This window comes from Homalodisca vitripennis, unplaced genomic scaffold (assembly GCF_021130785.1).
Source record: "Homalodisca vitripennis isolate AUS2020 unplaced genomic scaffold, UT_GWSS_2.1 ScUCBcl_573;HRSCAF=2883, whole genome shotgun sequence".
In the NCBI taxonomy this organism is placed as follows: Eukaryota; Metazoa; Arthropoda; class Insecta; order Hemiptera; family Cicadellidae; genus Homalodisca; species Homalodisca vitripennis.
In genome coordinates, this window is record NW_025776689.1 from 74,869 (window position 1) to 97,845 (window position 22,977).

Below are 22,977 nucleotides of genomic sequence, written 5' to 3' on the forward strand. Positions count from 1 at the left end.
AAGGGAAGAGGTACTCATAGATTTAGCAGTCAACCCGCAGATGACAACGAATCAGGTCTTTATGGGGAGACTCTCTGTACATATCCAAGCTTCCATAGAAGTTAATACCGAGCTCATTAAACACTACTCACCTTACCTTACCATAAAGCATGAAAACAAATTAAACTTGTTATAAAATTACCAAGTTATTCTAAGTAACAATTATGCATAGATAGAATATACAACAATTAGTATACAAACAGTGTTTACTTAGTTAACTTCACAGTGGAATTACAAATAGATGAAATACTATATAATGTGAAGAACGTAAGTAAATTGTACTGTCTATAGGCTTGCTCGTATAATAAAACAGTACAGGTTTAAAATATGATCCAGCAGACAAAGTAAAAGTGTTACTTAAAATCTTTTATTGTTACTGTATAATTTAATGTCCTATCGGAATCCTGAAAGAGTTTATAAAATATCCGTGTCTGCACCGCAAAAACTGATGATTTATACAGTCGATATTCAGTGGAACAATTCCCAAGTGGAGCGTTTAATAATGTATTAAATCTTCCTTCTCTAAGTGCTTTGGACAGTGCAGCTTGTCTCTGGTTTCTTTCTGTCACCACTTTACTTCAACCAGTTCACTTACTACATAGCGGTTTACTTACACTAATCTGTGTATAAAAATATACAATTACTTAATAAATATTGTGGGAAAACCAAGCGGGACTGCAAGCAGATGAATGAAAAAATAAAAAACATGTGGCGTCTGCCACTTTTATATTGTTGGCCGTTGGTCGTGCCGACCTTTTTTCTGTTCTCGGCCTAAGCTGGTTTTGTTTTTCTGCTTTGGCTAGGTTGTTAACCTCATTGTTAGATCAGCTGTTTTGTTTACTGGTGATTACCTGTGGCTTATGGGTTTTTGCTTTAGAGGTTTTAAGCTCTCTCTTCTCCTTCAAAAGTCTTTGGGTGAAGACGTCAATTACCTCAATGACCTTAGAACTAGTTACTTCCTTCAAAGCTGGCTGCCTCTCTCCCTATAAGTCTCGGCAGTGTTAATATGTCTAGAAGTATAATAGTTGGAAGTTATTAATATATATCCAAAAAAGGTTCTGATGTATTTTATTTCTTTTTCAGAAAAATCTAACCTTTCGTAAACAAAAGGAAATGTGACAAGTAATAACTGCATCAAAGGAAAATAAGCAAAAGCTATGCTGAGAATCAGAAGGCCTAACAACAATCCACATTTTTACTATTTACTGGCTGATGACTCCGATAAACCATCTTACTTACCTGGACATTAATAGAGCACATAAAATATTTACCTAAAGTTAATATACGATTTTCACTACGTTTATTTCGAATACAAATGTTAATGATACTCTAGCAATGCATTTAATAAATACAAGCTCAATATTCTTAGTTCATTTCTAACGTTTTTTATGTTGTTATTTGGTTAAAATACAAAACAATTTTGTTTTAAAAGTTTTGAAATTAGGATGAAAAGTACCTATTAGATTATTTCTTACACAGTATCTGAGTTTTAAAGCCAACAATTTTAGATGAAAAAATTAAACTCATTCCTTGCCGAAATTACTTAGTTAACATTATTTTCTGTCCTAACATTGTTCTTAAGATTTCAAAATTATCTCGGACGTGATGAAAAAATTACAATTGATTTCCACTGTAAAGAAATTTGTATCTTAGGTAGATTTTATATAAAAAATTAGCCTATTTTACTAAGAAGCCCTGAGACAGAATCATTGTATAGAGTAGTTTACAGTAACAACGCAAATACAAATAGGTTACGTTAATTGGTAGTTGCACCACGGCGATTGAGGCTAAATTGTGCTGATCTTGATTGCTTATACTAACAGCAAATCGATTTCAATTTATCTTTAGTTATTTCATTGGATCAAGTTAAAGCGATTTTCAAATTATTACACTGTCACTCTTACGGATAGTGCTATTTGTATAATATTAAAACTCTAAAGTTCATTAAAATTGCATTAAGCTGTATTAATTCAATAAATTGTTCATTTCGTAACAGTTATACATATTCCATAATTAGTTTTAGTTTAATTTGTACACTCTAGTTTAATAAAGCCAACGCGTGTACCTTTGTTCATTCGAACAGAGTCAAAATCTATTCTAGAGGCTCAACATCTAGGAGTAATTAAGTGGTTCATACTGTAAGATTAATACGTTATAGGTGGAACAAAGCAACGTGCTTAACACTTGCGTTAACAAAGAAGAAACAAGTATCCAACTTGGCGAGAAAATATTCCAAGTTGTAAGTTGGGATAATCCATCATATTCTCCCAGCAAGTATATCTTCCGTTGTGTTGATGGCGAAATTTTATAAGGTATAAATATCGTTCTTTATCCTTGACGAGTTAAATAGAGCAATTGTATTTCTAAAGGATTTTAACACCTAAATTAAGACGTAAAAATCATAAAATAAATCTCTAGAATATTTAACTATATTGCCCGAGCATTAGCGAAGTTTAATGTTTATGTAGGTAACTTTAGTTTTGATAATTTTGTGTGTTACTGTATGGGATTTGGCTAATAACCTTAATAGTAATGCGAAAATCAGCATAAACCACTTTATTAACATACTGGAGTACAATCAGACGCTATGATTATTTCACAAGTGGAATTTAATGGATATTTATTTCAAAACGAAACATTGTAACACACGTAGTCTACTTATCGTCTTGATATCTAAAGAAAAGTAAATTCCTCAATCTTGACATGAAATTTTATTTATTCGTAAACAAGAAAGAATTCTATGATAGTTTATGTCTGTCTATTAGATGTAACCTAATGTTACATAATTCTATCACTCAGTAGGCTGGGGCAATCTCTTTTTATCTGCTAGGGGTTTGACCTTTCTTTACATTTGTCTGTATACACGCAGGTTATCTAAAAATTGATATGAGATATAGGGATCGTGCAACCTAAGAGAATCCTGTTGTGCGATATTTCGCTTAGCGTAATCCCATCTTGTCTATTTTTAGATGATTATATAATAATTAAAACACAATGTACAAAAAAAATTAAAATCCCATAATACAGGCAGAGAAATGATAACAAAATGGCATACCTGTAGTTCTGACTTATTAATAATTTTATAACTGTGAAAGTGCCTGGGTGCGTGGTATAAAAGACAAAGTTACTATCGACTTAGGGTATACTGTAAATCTTTAGACTGTTTAAAAACCCATCTTTGTTGTATTTGACAAATTAGGTTTCTTAGATATTTTTTTCTTTTCTTAATTTTATTGATCGAGAAACAAGGCAAAATCAACTATAGAACAAAACATACAAAGACCGGAGTAAATTACAATGGCCATAAATATACACTTTTTGACGGATTCTCATGATCGCAACCTCAACATTGGTGTAATATATTAAACCACATGCAAAGCTTACTAAATTGTGAGTGAAGTTGTAGGTAATTGTAACAAACTATATGAGCAGTGAACCAATTTACGTTTTATAAGCACTCAAAATACATTTTGTGCCATTTATAAAGATAACGATTCACCTTGTGTATTTAATTTGGTAGTTGTGTGTTGGTCCATACCAGGCAACAAAATATGACAAAACATGATTTGTAACCTTTTTCAAAATTTTAAAATACTTCAAGATATAGATTTCCTTCACTGAACCTGCATTACTTTCAAAAATACAACTTATCTATTATTCTGACAAGTTTCATAGTCTGAACTACTAGATGACTTTTCCGTTTCGCCCAGTCTACTTAGCTGAACAATAATTTGAGAAAACAAAACGTTGCAAAAATAAATCTATTTAGTTAAGCTATGTCTTTACCACTAGCTCGTGGCACTTAACTAGTTTAAGTACACTTTTCATGACATAGCAAAACGTTGATAGTTTAAAACGGTTTAGGTCACAGAGACATATTAAATTCTTGACTTCATTCCTTAAAACTGCACAATTATCAGTCACAATCTGAGCAATATTAAGAACCATTGCCCTTTGTTGACACTCAATAATAATCATAATGTAAGCTAGTTTTTGTCACATAACACTAGGTACTTGAATTCAGCATTTATGTTACATATATTTTATTCAAAGTTTTTCCATAATTTGAAAGGAAAGTAGGAATTTTGACGTTTACCCCATTGTATTTTACACAGGTATAGTCTTATACTTACAATGACTGTAAAAAAGTACAATGACTTTGAATTTATCCGTAATTGATAACCATTGGCACGTATAATTATTCCGCCAAATAGTATGTCTGCACGCAACAATGATATTGATAGTGTACCAGTGACATGTGGAATATTAATGAAGTGGCGGCTTAGAGATAGGGATGTATCTATTGGCTACGACTTGACATCGTGTGGTTACACTTAATGTTCGTACACTCAAGAGAAACTCATCCTCAATAATAATCCTCTGTAATCGAAAAATAAACTAATATTGTTTCAACTGACAGTCTACTATGACAATTGTCCCCTCTGATATGTTTGGTGAGCCTAAGTGAACCATCGTTAAGAACTGGAGACGCAGGAAGTCTCTTCCATCGTGTGCTACATTCACAGTGGTCATAAGACCTTCACGACAGGGAATATTGATGTGTTACTTAGACCAAGTTATTCATACATCAGTCATAAAATTATGACATATGGTGTATGGAGGATAGTGTACCACTAAATTACATGGCTTTTAATGTATATTACTTATTATGAGTTATCCACGAAAATCGTTGATCTACATAACTACGGGACATAAATTATGTTAAATTTAGTATGGTTACTTTCATATTCTAAATGTTTTAACATATTCATAAAATGTAATGAATGTTACCTTGGGATATAAATTATGATAACACTAGAATGGTTACTTTCACATTTTAACTGCGGTAATGTAATGTAAGTAAAATTATAATTGTAATATTTATAATACTGGTCCACAAATATTGATCGAGATTAATTCAGGACAAAATGTATATTAAATATTATTATGTTGACCAAAATTAAATTTATATTACTTTTTATTACTGATCCACTAAAATTCATCTACGTTATTTCGGGTTGTAAATTATGTTTAGGATAGTTACTTTCATATTATAACGATTGTAATATATATGTAACATAGTATATTTCTTATTATTGCTGGTCCACAAATATCAATAATATGCATCACTTCAGGATATAAATTTCAATTAATATAAGACGCTTATTATAATATTATATTTTATTTGTGCTTATATATAATTAAAATTTATTTTATATAATTTATTAATACTGATTCACGAAAGTTATTGATTATATGTTACATTTATGATGGTTGCTTTCATATTTTAACTGAGATAATAATATATATTTAAATCTTAATTTATATCACTTAAGCACATCAATAATTGATTTAAGTTACTTCAGGACGGAACGTATGTAATATTTATGATTGTTGCTATCATAATTTAACGCCGGTAATGTATAATTAACCTTTAATGTATATGACTTTGTACATGTTATAGTGATTTATAGAGTGAAATAATGTAAAACCCCCAAGATAGTTGGATAAACTGAGAGGATACGATGATCAATAAATATGATTTATACTAATTACGAAGTCTCCTATAACTGTATAACTAACAATTATAGACAGGTGTATAGCATGGAATAAACAGTATTTTTTAATATTCTGTATAAAAATATTTTAGTCATTGTCATAAATGTATTTGTAAATGTTAGAAACTGCATTTTTGACTATTTAATTTTTAAACAGGTATTATGATTTACCCTTATTATACTTAAATAAACGTTACGTTGAAACTTAAAAGAATGTATAGAATAATGTTATCACATTTCCTACCAACTATACCGATGTTTCAGGAATGTTTTTGTTTCGCTCAAGCAAACACAACAATCTCTTCCGTACACATTTTCTTGTTTGCAAAAATAAATTTGCCAAAGGTAAACAAAAAGTGCGAAGCTATAATGCATTAAACTTTGATAAAAGTACGTAGTTCTAAAAATAAGTCAGGCTATGCACTTCAATAAATTTTAAATAGTTTCAAGCTTAGCAAAGACGATTAAAAAATTTAATTCTTAAAATAATACCAGTTCACAAGTACAACCTGAATGTCATTCTACAACCTTTATAATAAATAAGAAGTATCGGCAAATAATATCTTTTTCCATCCAGTTACGAAACTTATAAGGACGATAATCTCACTTTACAATTGATCTTATCTACCATCTCCATCCTGTTCTAAGGTAGACATTTGTTGCAGATGAAATCTACTGCTTTTACACATAACTCTTTAGCTGGAGAGGCGAATAGACGCCGAAACAAGTTAATATACAAAATTGACAAGAGCTTGCGCTCATAGTTTAGTTTGCGAAAAGCGTTTACGAAACGCGGTTTCATCAAAGTCACACGAGTAACAGTTCCCAAAATTGTAACCGATCTCTTTGTGACACATTCATTCGAGTAGGATCCCAAAAGAGTTTTGATCTCTTTGTGACAAAGTCACTACCTGGTCCCAAAAGAGTAACCGATCTCTTTGCGATAAAGTCATTTGAGTAATGGATTCACAATCCTTGCATGTAACTTTTCAGTACTTGGTGCGTAGAACTCGGTTAATTATCAAGACTGTCTCCCTGCAGACAAATTACAAGATCTAGCAGTTATTTCTAGGACTACAGACACTTGTGCCCAAACTCACCTAAGCCACAGATCACTGCGTATGTAATACACAAGTTAACCGTTATAACGGTAGACATAGTGGGGATTGGATAGTCGAAGGTGGGCAAGTATAAAGGATTTTGTATGAATGGATTTTCATTAAAAGTGTTCAAATGTCGCACAGGACACTTCCACCGGCTGTGTTCTGTGCCTGGACCCGAGACTCGGTGGCTTGAGTTCAACTGTTCTTTCTGACTGCAAACAATAGACCAACCTCGTACCTGCTCTTTCTTTAGCTTTTTTATGTTTCACTAGATGTTCAGTTTTAAACACGAATACTACTATTAGTATTCATTGGTTTGAGCTGTTGAGTCTGAATCTAGTAAGCCGAAGCAGCATTTTAACTACCATCTAACGTTTTCGGTAATACTCGGATGGACTCGGCAACATTCGGCCTCCTCGCCAAATCTTCCCCTTCACACTCACAATCCCCCTCCCCAATTTTCAGATGCTATTACTTACAGAAGTAGTGCTATTGCGCTGTTACCGTTCCGTTTTGCGTGAAGAGAAAACAGTTCGTTCGCTGTTTAAGGAATCAGTGTACTTCTACTGTTCTAATTCACCATGGAAAACAAACAAAGACAAGAAAGTAACCATATATGTTTCTCGTAATGTTTAATGTGCACAAAAAAGTGTATTTAAATTCCTATTCAATATGTATATTTTGTATGCCAGTGTACTGTTTGGAAAAATATGCTTTATGTACACCTATTACCTACATATTGAACACCTATTACAGTTGTTTTATGACACTTTATACTACAAATTAGTTGTAATTTATTTATTAACAGTTAAAACATAATTTTAAATTACAATGAAACATTCAAAAAATAAACAAAACATATGAGTAAAACAAATAAAAAAGAATCGTACAAGATTATTCTTAGTTTTTTCAAAAATACACTTGATTGTGAAATGAAATACAATAACTTACTCTAATGTATCAGATAATATGACATACGAGTGAAAAAACTTAAACCAGAACTGCCAACTTCAAAAAATTTGCAAGTCTATTAGCACATTAGTAACAATAAAATTTCAAAGCTCAATCTAAAATATGTGCAATAGTAAGTTATGTTCTTGCTGTTAACTTCGTTTTTAACACTTTGCAAACTTTCTTTTTAAACTACGCCACCTCTAAAGATGACCCTTTAATATTACCTATTATTATAATGTACATAATTTATTAATATAAACTAGTGTTACTGTTTTCTTGTTTCACTGGACGATGGCAAATGTCCGGAAAAATCCTGTTTTCCTTCATAATTTATTAAGTACACAAAAGTAATCACAATAATTTAAAAGCAGTACTGTACAGTATCAGTTATTTAATAGTACAGTAAATTAAACTTGGTATAACACAGTATCCCTTTTAAGCCTAACCAAATAAAAATTCCTTAATTTCATAAAAACAATTTCTTGCTTTGGTAAGATTCAATTTCCAATACTCTAGTGAGGCTCTAGTTGAAGTAACTTATTAGTAGTATAGGGAGTTCATGTTAGTTCTATGTTTTATGGAGAACATTGGTGAGAGTGTTATTTACCAATGGGTAGAGGCACTAATGGAGTTTCTCCAAAATAAATATTCATCCAGTCACAACTGCGTAGTGCAAGACCTAGTTCAACACGAACATTCCAACCGCAAAACAACCAGCAACAGAAGCCTAAAAATCACCCATGGTAAAGTTGTCATCGACCGGAAGAGCATATTTAAGGCTCATGCAGCTCTTATAACCCCCGGTGGAGCAAGTCAAGTAAATAAACTTTTATTGAATGAGTTACATATCAATAATATTTTAATAACGTATTTCATCACCGTGTTGATTATTTATAATATAGTTTACAGACAAATATCTAAATTATTTTATATCTTATAGATTACGAGACGGTCTAAGCAAAGCTAATGTTAATTAGTGAGCTGAATTTGAAGTTTATTTCACTAGCATAACAGAGAGTTAGGTTTTCAGAGTCTGGATGTTATACTTTGAGTACTGGTTGAAAGTAGTATAGTTAATAAACGTTGATTTGAGAGTCTGGATATCACACTTGGAATAATGGTTATTAGTAGTATAGGGAGTACATGTTAGTTCTATGTTTTATGGAGAACATTGGTGAGAGTGTTATTTACCAATGGGTGGAGGCACTAGGGGAGTTTCTCCAAGATAAATATGTATCCAGCAATAACTTAAAATTAGTGGAAGACGTTGAAGATTCCAGCAGCAAACAACTCAGCAACACTAATAGCCTGAAAATCACATTGGTGAAAGTATTATTTACCAATGGGTGGAAGCTTTAAGGGATTTTCTCCAAAATAAATATTCCGTACAGTCAAAACTGCGTAGTGCACGACCTAGTTCAACATGAACATTCCAACCGCAAAACAACCAGCAACAGAAGCCAAAAAATCAACCATGGTGAAGTCGTCATCGACCGGAAGATCATATTTCAGGCTCATGCGGCTCTTATAACGCCGGTGGAGCAAGTCAAGTAAATAAACTTTTATTGAATGAGTTACATATCAAAAATATTTTAATAACGTATTTCATCACCGTGTTGATTATTTATAATATAGTTTACAGACAAATATCTAAGTTATTGTAATTCTTATAGATTACGAGACGGTCTAAACAAAGCTAATGTTAATTAGTAAGCAGAATTTGCAGTTTATTTCAGTAGCATAACAGAGAGTTTGGTTTTCAGAGTCTGGATGTTATACTTTGAGTACTGGTTGAAAGTGGTATAGTTAATAAACGTAGATTTGAGAGTCTGGATATCATACTTAGAATAATGGTTATTAGTAGTATAGGGAGTACATGTTAGTTCTATGTTTTATGGAGAACATTGGTGAGATGTTATTTACCAATGGGTGGAGGCACTAAGGGAGTTTCTCTATGATAAATATGTATCCAGAAATAACTTCAATTTAGTGGAAGATGTTGAAGATTCCACCAGCAAAAAACTCAGCAAAATTAATAGCTTGAAAATCACATTGGTGAGAGAATTTTTCACCAATGGGTGGAAGCTTTAAGGGATTTCCTCCAAAATAATATTCATCCAGTCAAAACTGCGTAGTGCAAGACCTAGTTCATTACGAACATTCCAACCGCAAAACAACCAGCAACAGAAGCCTAAAAATCACCCATAGTGAAGTCGTCATCGACCGGAAGAGCATATTTCAGGCTCATGCGGCCCTTATATCCCGGTGGAGCAAGTCAAATAAATAAACTTTTATTGAATGAGTTACATATCAATAATATTTTAATAACGTATTTCATCACCGTGTTGATTATTTATAATATAGTTTTACAGACAAATATCTAAATTATTGTAATTCTTATAGATTACGAGACGGTCTAAACTAAGCTAATGTTAATTAGTAGGCAAAATATACAAATCATTTCAGTAAGAATAACAGAGAGTTTGGTTTTCAGAGACTGGATGTTATACTTTGAGTACTGGTTGAAAGTAGTATAGTTAATAAACGTAGATTTGAGAGTCTGGATATTACACTTTGAATAATGGTTATTAGTAGTATAGGGAGTACATGTTAGTTCTATATTTTATGGAGAACATTGGTGAGAGTGTTATTTACCAATGGGTGGAGGCACTAAGGGAGTTTCTCTAAGATAAATATGTATCCAGCAATAACTTCAAATTAGTGGAAGATGTTGAAGATTCCACCAGCAAACAACTCAGCAAAACTAATAGCCTGAAAATCACATTGGTGAGAGTATTTTTTACCAATGGGTGGAAGCTTTAAGGGATTTCCTCCAAAATATTATTCATCCAGTCAAAACTGCGTAGTGCAAGACCTAGTTAATTACGAACATTCCAACCGCAAAACAACCAGCAACAGAAGCCTAAAAATCACCCATTGTGAAGTCGTCATCGACCGGAAGAGCATATTTCAGGCTCATGCGGCCCTTATATCCCGGTGGAGCAAGTCAAATAAATAAACTTTTATTGAATGAGTTACATATCAATAATATTTTAATAACGTATTTCATCACCGTGTTGATTATTTATAATACAGTTTACAGACAAATATCTAAATTATTGTAATTCTTATAGATTACGAGACGGTTCTAAACTAAGCTAATGTTAATTAGTAAGCAAAATTTGCAGATCATTTCAGTAGCAAAACAGAGTGTTTGGTTTTCAGAGTCTGGATGTTATACTTTGAGGACTGGTTGAAAGTAGTATAGTTAATAAACGTTGATTTGAGAGTCTGGATATTACACTTGGAATAATGGTTATTAGTAGTATAGGGAGTACTTGTTAGTTCTATGTTTTATGGAGAACATTGGTGAGAGTGTTATTTACCAATGGGTGGAGGCTCTAAGGGATTTCTCCCAAATAAATATTCATCCAGTCAAAACGCCGTACTGCAAGACCTAGTTTAACATGAAAATTCCAACCACAAAACAACCAGCAACAGAAGCCTAAAAATCACCCATAGTGAAGCCGTCATCAACCGGAAGAGCATATTTTAGGCTCATGCGGCTCTTATAACCCCGCTGGAGCAAGTAAAGTTAATAAACATTTATTGAATGAGTTACATATCAATAATATTTTAATAACGTATTTAATTTCCGTTCTGATTATTTATAATATAGTTTACAGACAAATATCTAAATTATTGTAATTCTTATAGATTACGAGACGGTCTAAACAAAGGTAATGTTAATTAGTGAGCAGAATTTGCAAATCATTTCATTAGCATGACAGATTTAACGATATCGCTATTGATATATTATCAGAGCCTTGGCTTTGGTGCAAACCTTATAGAACTACTTTATTAGTTCATGGTCGGATCAGACAGGGGAAGTATCCTTCTAAATTTAAAAGTTTACAAAACATTAAAAATTTGTACTACTTTCACATTTATAAATTTCCTGTTTTGCACAACATTGTGTTTCCTGTAGTACTTATATATATATATATATATATATATATATATAATTATAAAATTATAGGTACTAATAATAGCCTAAATGAGTGTTTATAGTAGGTCTGAATGTGGGCAGGTTTTTCTATTTTGAAAGAAGTAAACTTATTCCTAAAATCTCCTGTAAATGGGGGGGGGGAGACGATTAAAAGATAATAATGGCATCACATTCATTAAGGAGCTCATCGAAAATTTGTTTAAACGAATCAATATATTTTTGCGTATTATAAATATATTTTTTATTAATCTTTTATAAGCATAATAATAAATTGTATCTTACCAAAAGTGATAGCCGATATATAATGAATAATATATATATATATATAATATATATATATATATATATATATATATATATTATATTCACACGAACCAGGCTCCACATTGACAATCAACTGGCGTAACGCTGAGAGCCCAGGCTGCAAAAAACGTCGCGAGAAGGCTCATCAGCTATTCAAATTGAATACCTAAATTAAGAGAATTACACAGTTCATATTATTTTCTTTCACAAAATGCAAAAAAAAAAATTCAGAATCTCGTAATCATTTATTATTTGAGACTTAAACCATGATCAGTTCTTTTTGTATCAACTGATAGAATAAAATAAATCGAAATATGTCTTATTTTTTAAATTCATTGATATAAAACTGGAAATTGTAATAAAATACTCTCAATACCACTGTTTCTGTTAAGGCAAGCGTTGAATACAATGGAGCTTTGAACTAAAATATTCTATAACAAATAACCTCAGCTTTCCAAACTACAATTAGTTGTCGTTAGTAGACCGTTAGACAAGAGGCGGAAATGGGCAATTTTTAAAATGTTTATAATTTTCTTTTGTGTTTCACTAGTATACAAATGTGTAGATAAGTAATATTTTATGCTTGAAAATAAATGCTTAGAATCTTATCTTTACAAACTGTATACGCTTATTTTGGTTTCTAATTGTATTGGACATCCAATCTTGGATAGAAAAGTTTAAGCTCCAGCATTTATCGACTATCATTCCACGAACTATATTCAGCTGACAAATATTAACGGTTTCTACTTACAGATTTAACGAGTTTTATAAATAAAGAACAAGGGTGAATTGGAGGTCTCTGAGTTGATTTCGTGTGTTATATTGTAATTATAATTTTACCTTTGGACAATCAGAACCTATTGTGGTTTGTGGAGCGAAATTTTATTAATATGTGTGGTTACTTAACTAATTCTCCGAATTACTTTTACTGTTTGTTATTTTTTACAGCTATTAATAGGATTTATAACTGCCCATATCTACAGTTTAATTCCAGAAATTTACGAAAACGATCTCAGGTGATCGTATTACGCCTCAGGGTATTTTATATTCTGAACCATTTAAAAGTTATGGTAGGGGGCACTTTGTAAAGTATAGACAATATCAGCAAACCAAACATAAACTGTAAAAAAGGTTAAGTTTATAAGGTGATTTAAGCGTATGTCGCGGTGGGCACTGTTCGCAATATAATATAGATAGTGTTGGAAACATACCGGACTCTCAATACACAAAAACTCAATACCCAGAAAAGGGGATATTTTATTATGCATTAGTGTACTAAGACAGGAACATATCATAGAGTATTATTAATTTGTTTAATGCTGGATGAGGCACACAGAAGCTCGAAAAGTTTGCACTGTTAAACCTTTTAAGGCCAGAACTAGGAATGGTTTCTTTAAATTTTAGTCCAAAATTGTTTTTGTATATTGTTTATAGTTTTTAGACTATAATTTATATTTTAATAACTCTTTTAATTTACTACCAGTTTCACTAACCACTTCTGCAATATACATTATGGGTAGCATCGTTATTCCTCTTCTCAGTTATTAATTGTCTATGCTTAATATATTTACTTATTTAGCTAAATGATATATAATTTACTTTAGTAACCACTACTTGATTGTCTGGGGGTGTATTGCCGACCTTGATCGAAAACAAGAACATTTTCCAAGCAAAATATATTCGTGGTCTGATTACTGCAGGAAAATGACAACTTGCTCTTCATTCGTTTAACCCTTTTAGTGCTATAGCGTCTACGTCGTAGACGCTGCGTTTAAGTCTAAAAGTGCTAGCGTCTACGTCGTAGACGCAGCGTATTTATATATATATATATATATATATATATATATATATATTGGTTCAGTTTATGCAAGTTACTGGCTGCAAACGATGACAGTTCATCCAAAAGCCATAGAATAACGATATTTGTATATTTAATTGCCGACGACCAGCTGTTTATACATCTTCGACGTGAAATAAAAAGAAGGTCAGTTCGGATGTTTACGTTGCGAGCGAACTGACGCTGTGCTTTGTTTACTCTGTTTTATCTTATTTTATGGATTAAATTGTATTATAATTGTGAAATACTACTTCATTAGTATTCCAAATCATTGCATTACTTCATTTTTCATTTTTGTTTCCGTGTGTTTTATATTTTACTAAGTTACAATGTCTAATAAGAACATTGTAGTTAATAATGAGTTACTTCAACCTTTTTTATAGTTTTATTACTGAATAAAACAATTATGTAGGTAAAAAAGTGTTAACTGTGCTTGAATTTCTAATTTATTAATAATAATAATAAAGTTAGTAAAGCATTTATGCTAATACTAGTAAGTGTATTACTTTTTCTCTTGAGCGTTTCAAACATTAGGCCTATATGTAGGGCAAAATTTGGCGCGGACAACATATATATTTTTAATCCACACTTCTTATTTGTTGTGTAAAAATAAAATCAAATATATGGAATTTGTTTAGTTTTAGTTGCCCTTCCCGATGGTAGCCCCAGAAAAATAATATAAAATTGTTTACATACTAAAACTGTATGCCAAAGTGAAAAGAAATCATTAAAAAATTTACATTATAAAGAAATTTTTTTTCTAACAATCCAAATATGTACAAATGTATTTTTTTGTATTTATTTCTGTTTATTGGTTATTTATCTTTAATACAAAAAAGTAACAAGATATGATCTCAAATAAGGAAATAGTAAGGAATTTACTAAAACTCTGCATTTATGCCCTAAAATGCTTAGCACTCTTGGGTATGGCAATGCGCCAGACCCCTTAGCACTAAAAGGGTTAAAAGAAACGTTAAAAATGCACTAACGGAAAACTGTTTATGCTCTGTAGGAGACTTTATACATTAAAGTTTTAGTTGTTATTTGTAGATTGTTTTTATGGTTGTTATTACTTAATTGTTCCTATTTTGTTATTACTTTGCATTCACCAATGTAAATTCAATGAACTGTGTTTCAAATATTACAGAAAATTATTCGAATGTCAAAACCTTACTATTAGTATCGATTAGGAAGTAGTAAAAAGGATATATATAGTACAATAAATGTATTATTTTCTTTTACCAATGTTAAATGATAGATTTAGTACACAAAAGTAACTATCTATAAGAAAAAAACATCACGGATACCGAAAATTTGTTTGGCAATAAATGATTTGATTTCAATGTTACAGGCTACATGGCTAAGCACTGGAATAATGAAAGAGAGAACGCTGCTGGGAGTCACCTGCTTCATTTATTCCAGGTAGGCAGACACAAACATTTTATATTAGACAATAGATTGACAAAGTAACACATACTATCTACACATACCGAATGCTCCAGGACGGTTGTGCCAGGCAGCACGGCTTGTAATGTCCCGAGTCCCAGTCGGTTGCATAGTCGGGGTTGAAGTAGTAAAGTCAGCAGGCAGTGTTATGGTTACTAGCAATACCAAGTGTAGGCTGAATGTAGGTTTTTATCAGGGCGCTGCCCCGTGGTGGGTTACTTCTTTTATGGACAATACGGGGACCTGTTCCTCCCGTAGTTGTTATAGCTCCTCACTGGTAAGGCAGACTTAGTTTAATAACCATTCATGCATGCAAACCTCAACAACAAAAATCACTTAAGTTATGGACCTGAAAAATTTTAAAATCCAATAGCTTTCTCAATTAGAATTAAATTACGCCAAGGCTTGGTTTTTATAACAAATAAAGAAAATGTTCTAAGTATCTGGCAATTGCTGTACCACAATAACTGAGTAGTTTTTACCTATTCTCAGTACTTTAATACCATCAGCATGCGCCAACTATAGTTATACTTTTTAGATAATTATAAGAAAAAGGTTAACTTCAGTGAAAACCAAGTTCCAATTATCAATAACTTTAATTTATTAATCCTATTAAGATTATGATATAAATTTAAAACACGAGTTTAAGAGCCGATTTTTATTTTTATATAAACTAAGTAATGTGAATCTGAGGTTCAAAATTTCACCTGAAATGCCACAAGTAATATATTTAACAGATATGTTCTGGAAGTGCCAAACTTCACTTAGTTGTCATACCAATAAACACCCTGACGTACAGTCTGGAACGAAAACCAGAACCTTATACAGTTCCTTATAAACAGTAAAACAACATAACAGTGATTACACAGTCATACAATACAGTTGTCATAATTATAATTATATTGTGCCGATAAAATAATCAAAAATATCATGCTGACCAATCTACTATTCGATAAAATAAGATAAGCATTTAAGTATTTAAGAATACAGAATAAATTAGTTATCAAGTTACCTTATCTTTTTATGCTCCAAAATGTTCAAAGTTTATAACCAGCAAGTTATTTTTATTTTGAGTTAATCTTTATCACTCAATTAAGACTTTAGAGTTTATATTATATGAACTGATCGCAAATTAATTTTGGTCTTAATGTTACAATACATTTAGCAAACATTATTAACCGTACACATTACCAATCATATTTACTATCATTAAAAGTATTCAATTGAACAATAAAACACAAGGTTAAATCTGACTGACAAAAGTTTATAATCATACATTTGACCTGACAGAAATTTATTACTTTATACTTTAACTAAATAGGCCCACGACTACATGATATTACTGTACAAGATTGTTACTTTATTCTGATTTTGTTTGAATTGTATGTTCTTTTCATCTTTCTCATTTATTGACCTATAGGCTAAAACTTCGTTTGATACACGTAATTTAAATGGTAATTATAAGGTTTTTGGTTTTAAACAGACATAAAATAAATACACAGACTGATTTTTTACAATTTAACAATAACTACAAAATTGATTTAAATCTGAATGTATTATTTACTTATTACCGCTATCAGAAAACTTGATAACTATGGTGATCTAAGTTTATTTTTAGAAGTGAACAATTAAAACCATAAATTTGGTTGTTTGACTATTACCTAGACATTTTTATTCCATAACTAATACGTTACTCTCTTCCAAATTTAATAAGTACAATATTTCACCAATAAATAAATTAAAACCATACAATGGGTTTTAGCGCAAAGCATTACAGTATAACGTTCAAATCTTTAAGAAAATAAAAATTTTCCTGAATTCAAAGTTTGTTCACACTCTAAAGTAAAAAAGCCATACTATACAATTTGAAATAAAATGAATTTGTATTTCAGTTAACGTGAAAATTATACATTTGTCAAAAAGGGCCGTTACATGTTACAAAATACACTTTAAAGTAAAACTTTAAATTTGAAATAAAATGAATTTGTATTTCAGTTAACGTGAACATTATACATTTGTCAAAAGGCCGTTAGATTTACACTGTAAAGTAAAACAACCGTAGCATACACTTTTAAATAAAATGAATTTATATTTCAATTAACGTAACATTATATATTTGCCGAAATGCCGTTACCTGATTAATTTACACTTTAAAGTAAAAAAAGCCGTAGCATACATTTTTAAAAGAAATGAAAATCATATCCTACCTAACATGAACATTATACATGTGCCAAATGGCAGTTACATGTTTCATTTTCATGCAGGAATGGATTTGCCGCTCGATCCTTAGTTTAAATTAAATTTTTGTGTGCAAAACTGTGTAGTTGAATAAACAAAGTTAAATTTTCTTGAAACAAAATTTACGAAGATACTAAAAAGTACAGTCTGCCTTACCTCTTCAAAAATATCTAAAAAATCACGGACATAAACCTCCCACGAAGCTGAAGAGGGTCGGTCATCTGTCTTAAACTCTGCATTCTGCTCAACAGACCAGGAACTCCTAAGCTCAAACGTTCCGTTCGTGACTCATCACCCCCAGAGCTAGGTGGACGAACTTTTTTACTTCAGATATCGTCATCGGGTAGCCTACTTCATTGTAACAGATAACGACTACCAAGTTATCTATCTGTTCAAGGTTGGGGGGGACACACTCCGTTACCTTGATGATTGGCGAACTACGCAATATAACTTTGTTTAGATGATCAGACTAAATGTTCGTCCATTAGACCAAGAAACGAGCGTTTTAGGCTCCAGCACTGAAAAGATGACGGACGGAGAACGCTGCTGGGAGCCCGTTTTTTCATTTATTAAAGGTAGGCAAAACTCAAACATTTTAGATCAGACAGTAGATTGGCAAAGCAACACACAATATCTACGCATACGGAATGCTATAGTAAGGTGTGCTGGACCGCACGGCTCAGCACTGTGATGATGACAGGGAGAACGCTGCTCGGGGGGGGGGGGGGCAGTTGTTATATTTACTGCAGGTAGGCAGACGCAAACATTTTATATCAGACAGTTAGATTGGCCAAAGCAATACACAGTATCTACGCGTACGGTAATGCTCTAGGAAGGTGTTGCCGGACCGCACGGCCTCATCACTGTGATGATTACGGGGAGATCGCTGCTGGGGAGGGGGGGCGGTTTGTTACATTTACTCACACGTAGGCAGAACCCAAACATGTTAAACATGAGTATTGTTACGATAAAAACATAATACAATGTTGTGGATTAAATCTTCTTAGTTTCAGAAAACTCATTCGAGCGTAACATTTAACATAAACAGAAGTATATGTCCACAGCTAGACTAGATTATCTTCAGATTATAACCTTCATAGCAATGTGTGGGAGGGTATGAATCAGAAAACTTATGTGCATGCCTAATAATTAAGAATTTACTCTTATATTACGTTATAATGTTTTGTTGTTTGTTGCAGGCTATGGGAGCCACTAACGTAATGGTGGTGGTGTCTCGCTGGCGTGGAGGTGTCAACATTGGCCCAGACCGCTTTCGTCACATCAACAGTGTGGCGAGGCAGGTGCTGCAGCAGCTTGGGTTTTGTGAAGAAATAGTTAGCAACCAGATCCTGCTTACAGTACTGACCCACTGATATTACAATTACAAAAATCATGAACAAATTGACAGAAGTTAATGCGCGGGCGCGCGTGTGTGTGCGCGTATGTGTGCTTGTGTTTTCACACAATTCTATACTTAAGATAACTTGTGTTTTTGCAATAGGTGGATATATTTTTCTAAACGATTTTACTATGATTATATTTGTTTTTATGACTTTATAACCCTCTACTCATACTTAAGATTCCTCATACTTCTATTAAAATTTGTGCTTGTTATTTTTATTGTAAGTATAAGAATTCAGAGAATTCCACGCAAATCCAAAATGAGAGAATGCAAATAGGTTTAAAAGAATGTTCTAAAAAAACTTTTTATGCTGCCCTCTAAACACACTAAATTACACACTTTTTCATTGAATCTGGCTCGGAAAAATTTTAGCCATTTTACCCTTCAATAAAATCTTCAATTTAAAAACGTTATTATGGTTCAGGGAGTGGAAGAGCTTACGAAGGAAGTGTGTGAATCGGGGTAAAATTTTAACGTTGATTGACAGCGTTAAGTTTATGGGCCAGTTGACTAGAGTGGTTGAGGTGATGTGAACAGACTGGTACATACAGGGCGTGCGTGTACGTCTGTACATTATACACATTAATTAACAATTAAACTTGGCCTTGGAGATAAGACATTCCTGAAAGATTGTTATAACGTGAATATTATGTCCTGGAGTAATTAAGGCGCGGGTAGATTTGAATTAGAATTAGAATTGTTTCCTGATAAAATGTCACGTTTTGTTCTTTGTGTAACCGGAATGAATATGAGACGGTCTTTTAGTTTGAGGGTGTTTGTGATAAAAAATTTGAGATAACAGTTGTAACGAGCCCCAAAACACTAAAAAAACAATTAATTATAACACTTTCAACTATTTTAACCATAAACGTGTTTTCCAAAAATTGTACTTGAAACGCTAATATTATATTAATCCACAAACTAAGTAAAAGCCTTTAATATCTCATAATATATCATAATCCTGTGTCAAACCTGTTATATTTCAATCTTTAATTTTAAAAATGAATGAATTAAATTTTTTAACTCTGTTATAAGACTTCCAACCGGAAAACAAGACCTTACAGGATAGAGACCAGAATCCAAATCTTAACTGGGCAAATATTTATCTTTAGTGTTTGCCATAAGGCTTATCCATGGGCTTGTCTACGTGTTGGCCTGCAATAAATCTAACAAAATACCACAAACCACTTTTTTTAAAGAAAAACTTTAATTTAGTCGTCCCCTTGAAACCAAATTGGAGTAATAAAGGAGTCCTAATGCCTCCACCATTATTGATATCGATTATAAAAAAAGGTCAAATTAAATACTGCAATTGCAATCCTAGACAAATAAATTATATAATCCTTACGTAACGAAGGTTAAGTATATTTTAAATAGGGCTAAATATATTTTATAAATTCAGCGCTATATGTATATATGTTATACAATTTTTGTTAGTTAATGCGATATTTGTTATGAATGTTACATGGATTAAATTTATTTTAACGTAACAAATAAAGTTTTATTATTTTAAATTTTATTATAGACACCACCAACAACGATCTTAGTTCATGGCTAGTGTACATTTCTGTATATGTTTGTGAAACATGCAAGTAGTTTAATAAAACAAGTTTCTATTCTATCCAATTCAAGTCTGCATTTCCATGGTAATGCGATTTTCAATATTGTTAATAAACAACAATATGGTTCGTGAAATATTAAGATAGTTATAATGTTCACATTTTCATAATATTGTTGTATACTGCTCACAACTGTACTCTGCTTACAACTGTATACTGCCTCTCTCTGAAAATTTTACGAGGCATAAATATAAGTATAAGAATAAGGATTGCAAATGACCGAATAATTGTAGAAAAACAGATTCCTTTTAATCTACGATGTATAATAACTGAAAATAATGATTTATAATCCAAACATAAAACGTCTATCTTAAAATCTTAATAAAATCAAGCAGTATTGGAAAAATTACTAGCTTCAAAGTTGATTATAATGATATATCTTATTAATAATATGCAAAGAGTTAGCAAAAAATTATCTTTAAAACATAGGAAACTTGGATTTTGGGGTGTTTATTATAGAGTTGATACTCAATCAAAGAAAATCTATTAGATAGATTTAGACAAAGGTTTACATTCATATAGCTCAGATAACATAGGAATAATGTAATAGACACTTTTATATTAAAATTAAATTGTAATTATTTTAAAAACACTTAATTCCAAATTTATATTATTGTGAAATACCCTTTTGTCGTCGTGGTGTGCTACAAATAATTATGATAATAGATTTTTTATAAACTTTTAAATATATGGGCAGCAGACCTGAAACCTCAAATAATTTAGTTTTTATTTGGATAGTTATTATAATTGGATACTTTAATAACTAATTTTATTTGATCTGTGCGATGGCGTATAACCAGTAGTGACCAAATACATATACGAAACAAAAAAACCATACGGTCAATGCAATTACAATCAGAGAGCAGTTAGCCCGTAAAAAAGTCAATTTTAATGGCGGTAAAATTATTGAGAGGATCGTTCGTTTCCTTTTGCCGTGGAGAGACACAAGATACAAAATATATGGATAGGAAGGAAGTATTCTAATATTGAATATCATTCCTTTGACATGTCCATAGCTGTCAAGACATTGCCTAAAAGCTCTTATATCTCAAAGCGAGTTTTAAGTGCTCTATTGTTTAGAGTTATGTAAATCACAAATATTACACCCTGCAAAACGATGCTAAATACTCACAGCGAAATATACCCGTTTGGGGTACAACTGACATACTATAAAAACTGTCACGCCTTACAACGGGCATACCAGACAACTGTCCGTACCACACAAACTGTCACACCATACCAACTGTCATACCATGCAACTGTCATACTATAAAAACGGCCATATAATAATAATACCACTGTATTTATTTACAATATGGCTCGATTATGGCTTATATTCAAAATTGAAATTAATAATATTATAAATACGCAAAAGTCGATTTAGATATGGAATGATTTAAAAATTTTATGCACTAAGATATCTTAGATTTTACAGATTCTTAGGTGGATATAGCAATGCATTAATAGGATTTTTTCACTATACATACAAATAGGATAATAAAAATATTTTATGACAGTAAGTTAGGAGAAATGAAATCAGAAAAATTGGAATTCTCTCCTTCTTTGTGTGTTGAGAATAATACATTTATAAACTTTAAATTTGAACAAAGTTATTTTAAAGTTGATTTGTTAAACACCTAAAAAATAGTAATCCAAATATTATTAGAATTTGTACTCCTTTCGATTATTGACTTGAATTAATATTATCAATTAAGATTACACTCAATCAGCGTTATTACTTAAGTACACCATTAAAATAAACATCCGCCTCTTATTTGACTGCACGAACAATGGTTTACAGTCAACTTTCTTCCGACAACAACATGTGTAATAAAACAATATCCCCATATAAAATTTAATAACCCTCATGGGTCTGGAACAATTTTCTTTTCTGTCTTTATGTGCACATGAAATGTCAAAAATAAACTGGCTATATACTTGAAAATTTTGTATGAAGCTTCATTTTAATAGGCAGCCAATAAGATCGATGATCACCACACCGTGGTATTCAATGAGCGTTAGTGAATAATTTTTTACACTGATTTTATTAGTAAACTATGAGAAAGTAACAGTAAGAAAAAAACAGTATGCACACTAAGTACATTGATATTTTAATACGTGATATTTTTATTCGTTGAATAAACGATAATAATAGAGTTTAAAGTTAAAGTGAAAATTCGGTGACGAGAACTTTTTATCATTTAAGTATTGCTTTGAAACTTCAAACCATCACAACAAAGCTCTTTGCATTGATTGGACATCAAAGACGGACACATATTCTACATAATAAAGTGTAATCTAGGTGAAGAGGCATTCTCATTGCACAATTGAGAAGACTATGACGTTTTAGAACACGATACCAAAGCAATGGTGACTTCACCAGCTTAGATCGTAGTATTTTTTAATTTCCGGGTATTAAAGAAGCATTCTGAACATATATACTGAACAGTTATATTTTTAATGAAAATA

General features: G+C 31.7%; 1 protein-coding gene across 1 annotated transcript; it reads left to right on the top strand.

Annotated features, from left to right (window-relative positions):
* Positions 1 to 8,279: 8,279 nt before the first annotated feature.
* LOC124370840 (protein IMPACT-like) lies at positions 8,280 to 18,860 on the top strand. The gene is made up of 3 exons (XM_046829141.1): positions 8,280 to 8,466; positions 15,155 to 15,225; positions 18,687 to 18,860. The coding sequence occupies exons 1-3, from the start codon at positions 8,280 to 8,282 to the stop codon at positions 18,858 to 18,860; spliced, it is 432 nt and encodes a 143-aa protein (XP_046685097.1).
* Positions 18,861 to 22,977: the final 4,117 nt, after the last annotated feature.

Excerpts from the sequence above, each read along its gene's own strand:
- LOC124370840 (XM_046829141.1), top strand. The coding sequence starts at position 8,280 with ATGGAGTTTCTCCAAAATAAATATTCATCCAGTCACAACTGCGTAGTG. Across the intron at positions 8,467-15,154 it reads TATAACCCCCGGTGGAGCAA|GCTACATGGCTAAGCACTGG; the intron begins GTCAAGTAAATA and ends TCAATGTTACAG. Across the intron at positions 15,226-18,686 it reads ACCTGCTTCATTTATTCCAG|GCTATGGGAGCCACTAACGT; the intron begins GTAGGCAGACAC and ends TGTTTGTTGCAG.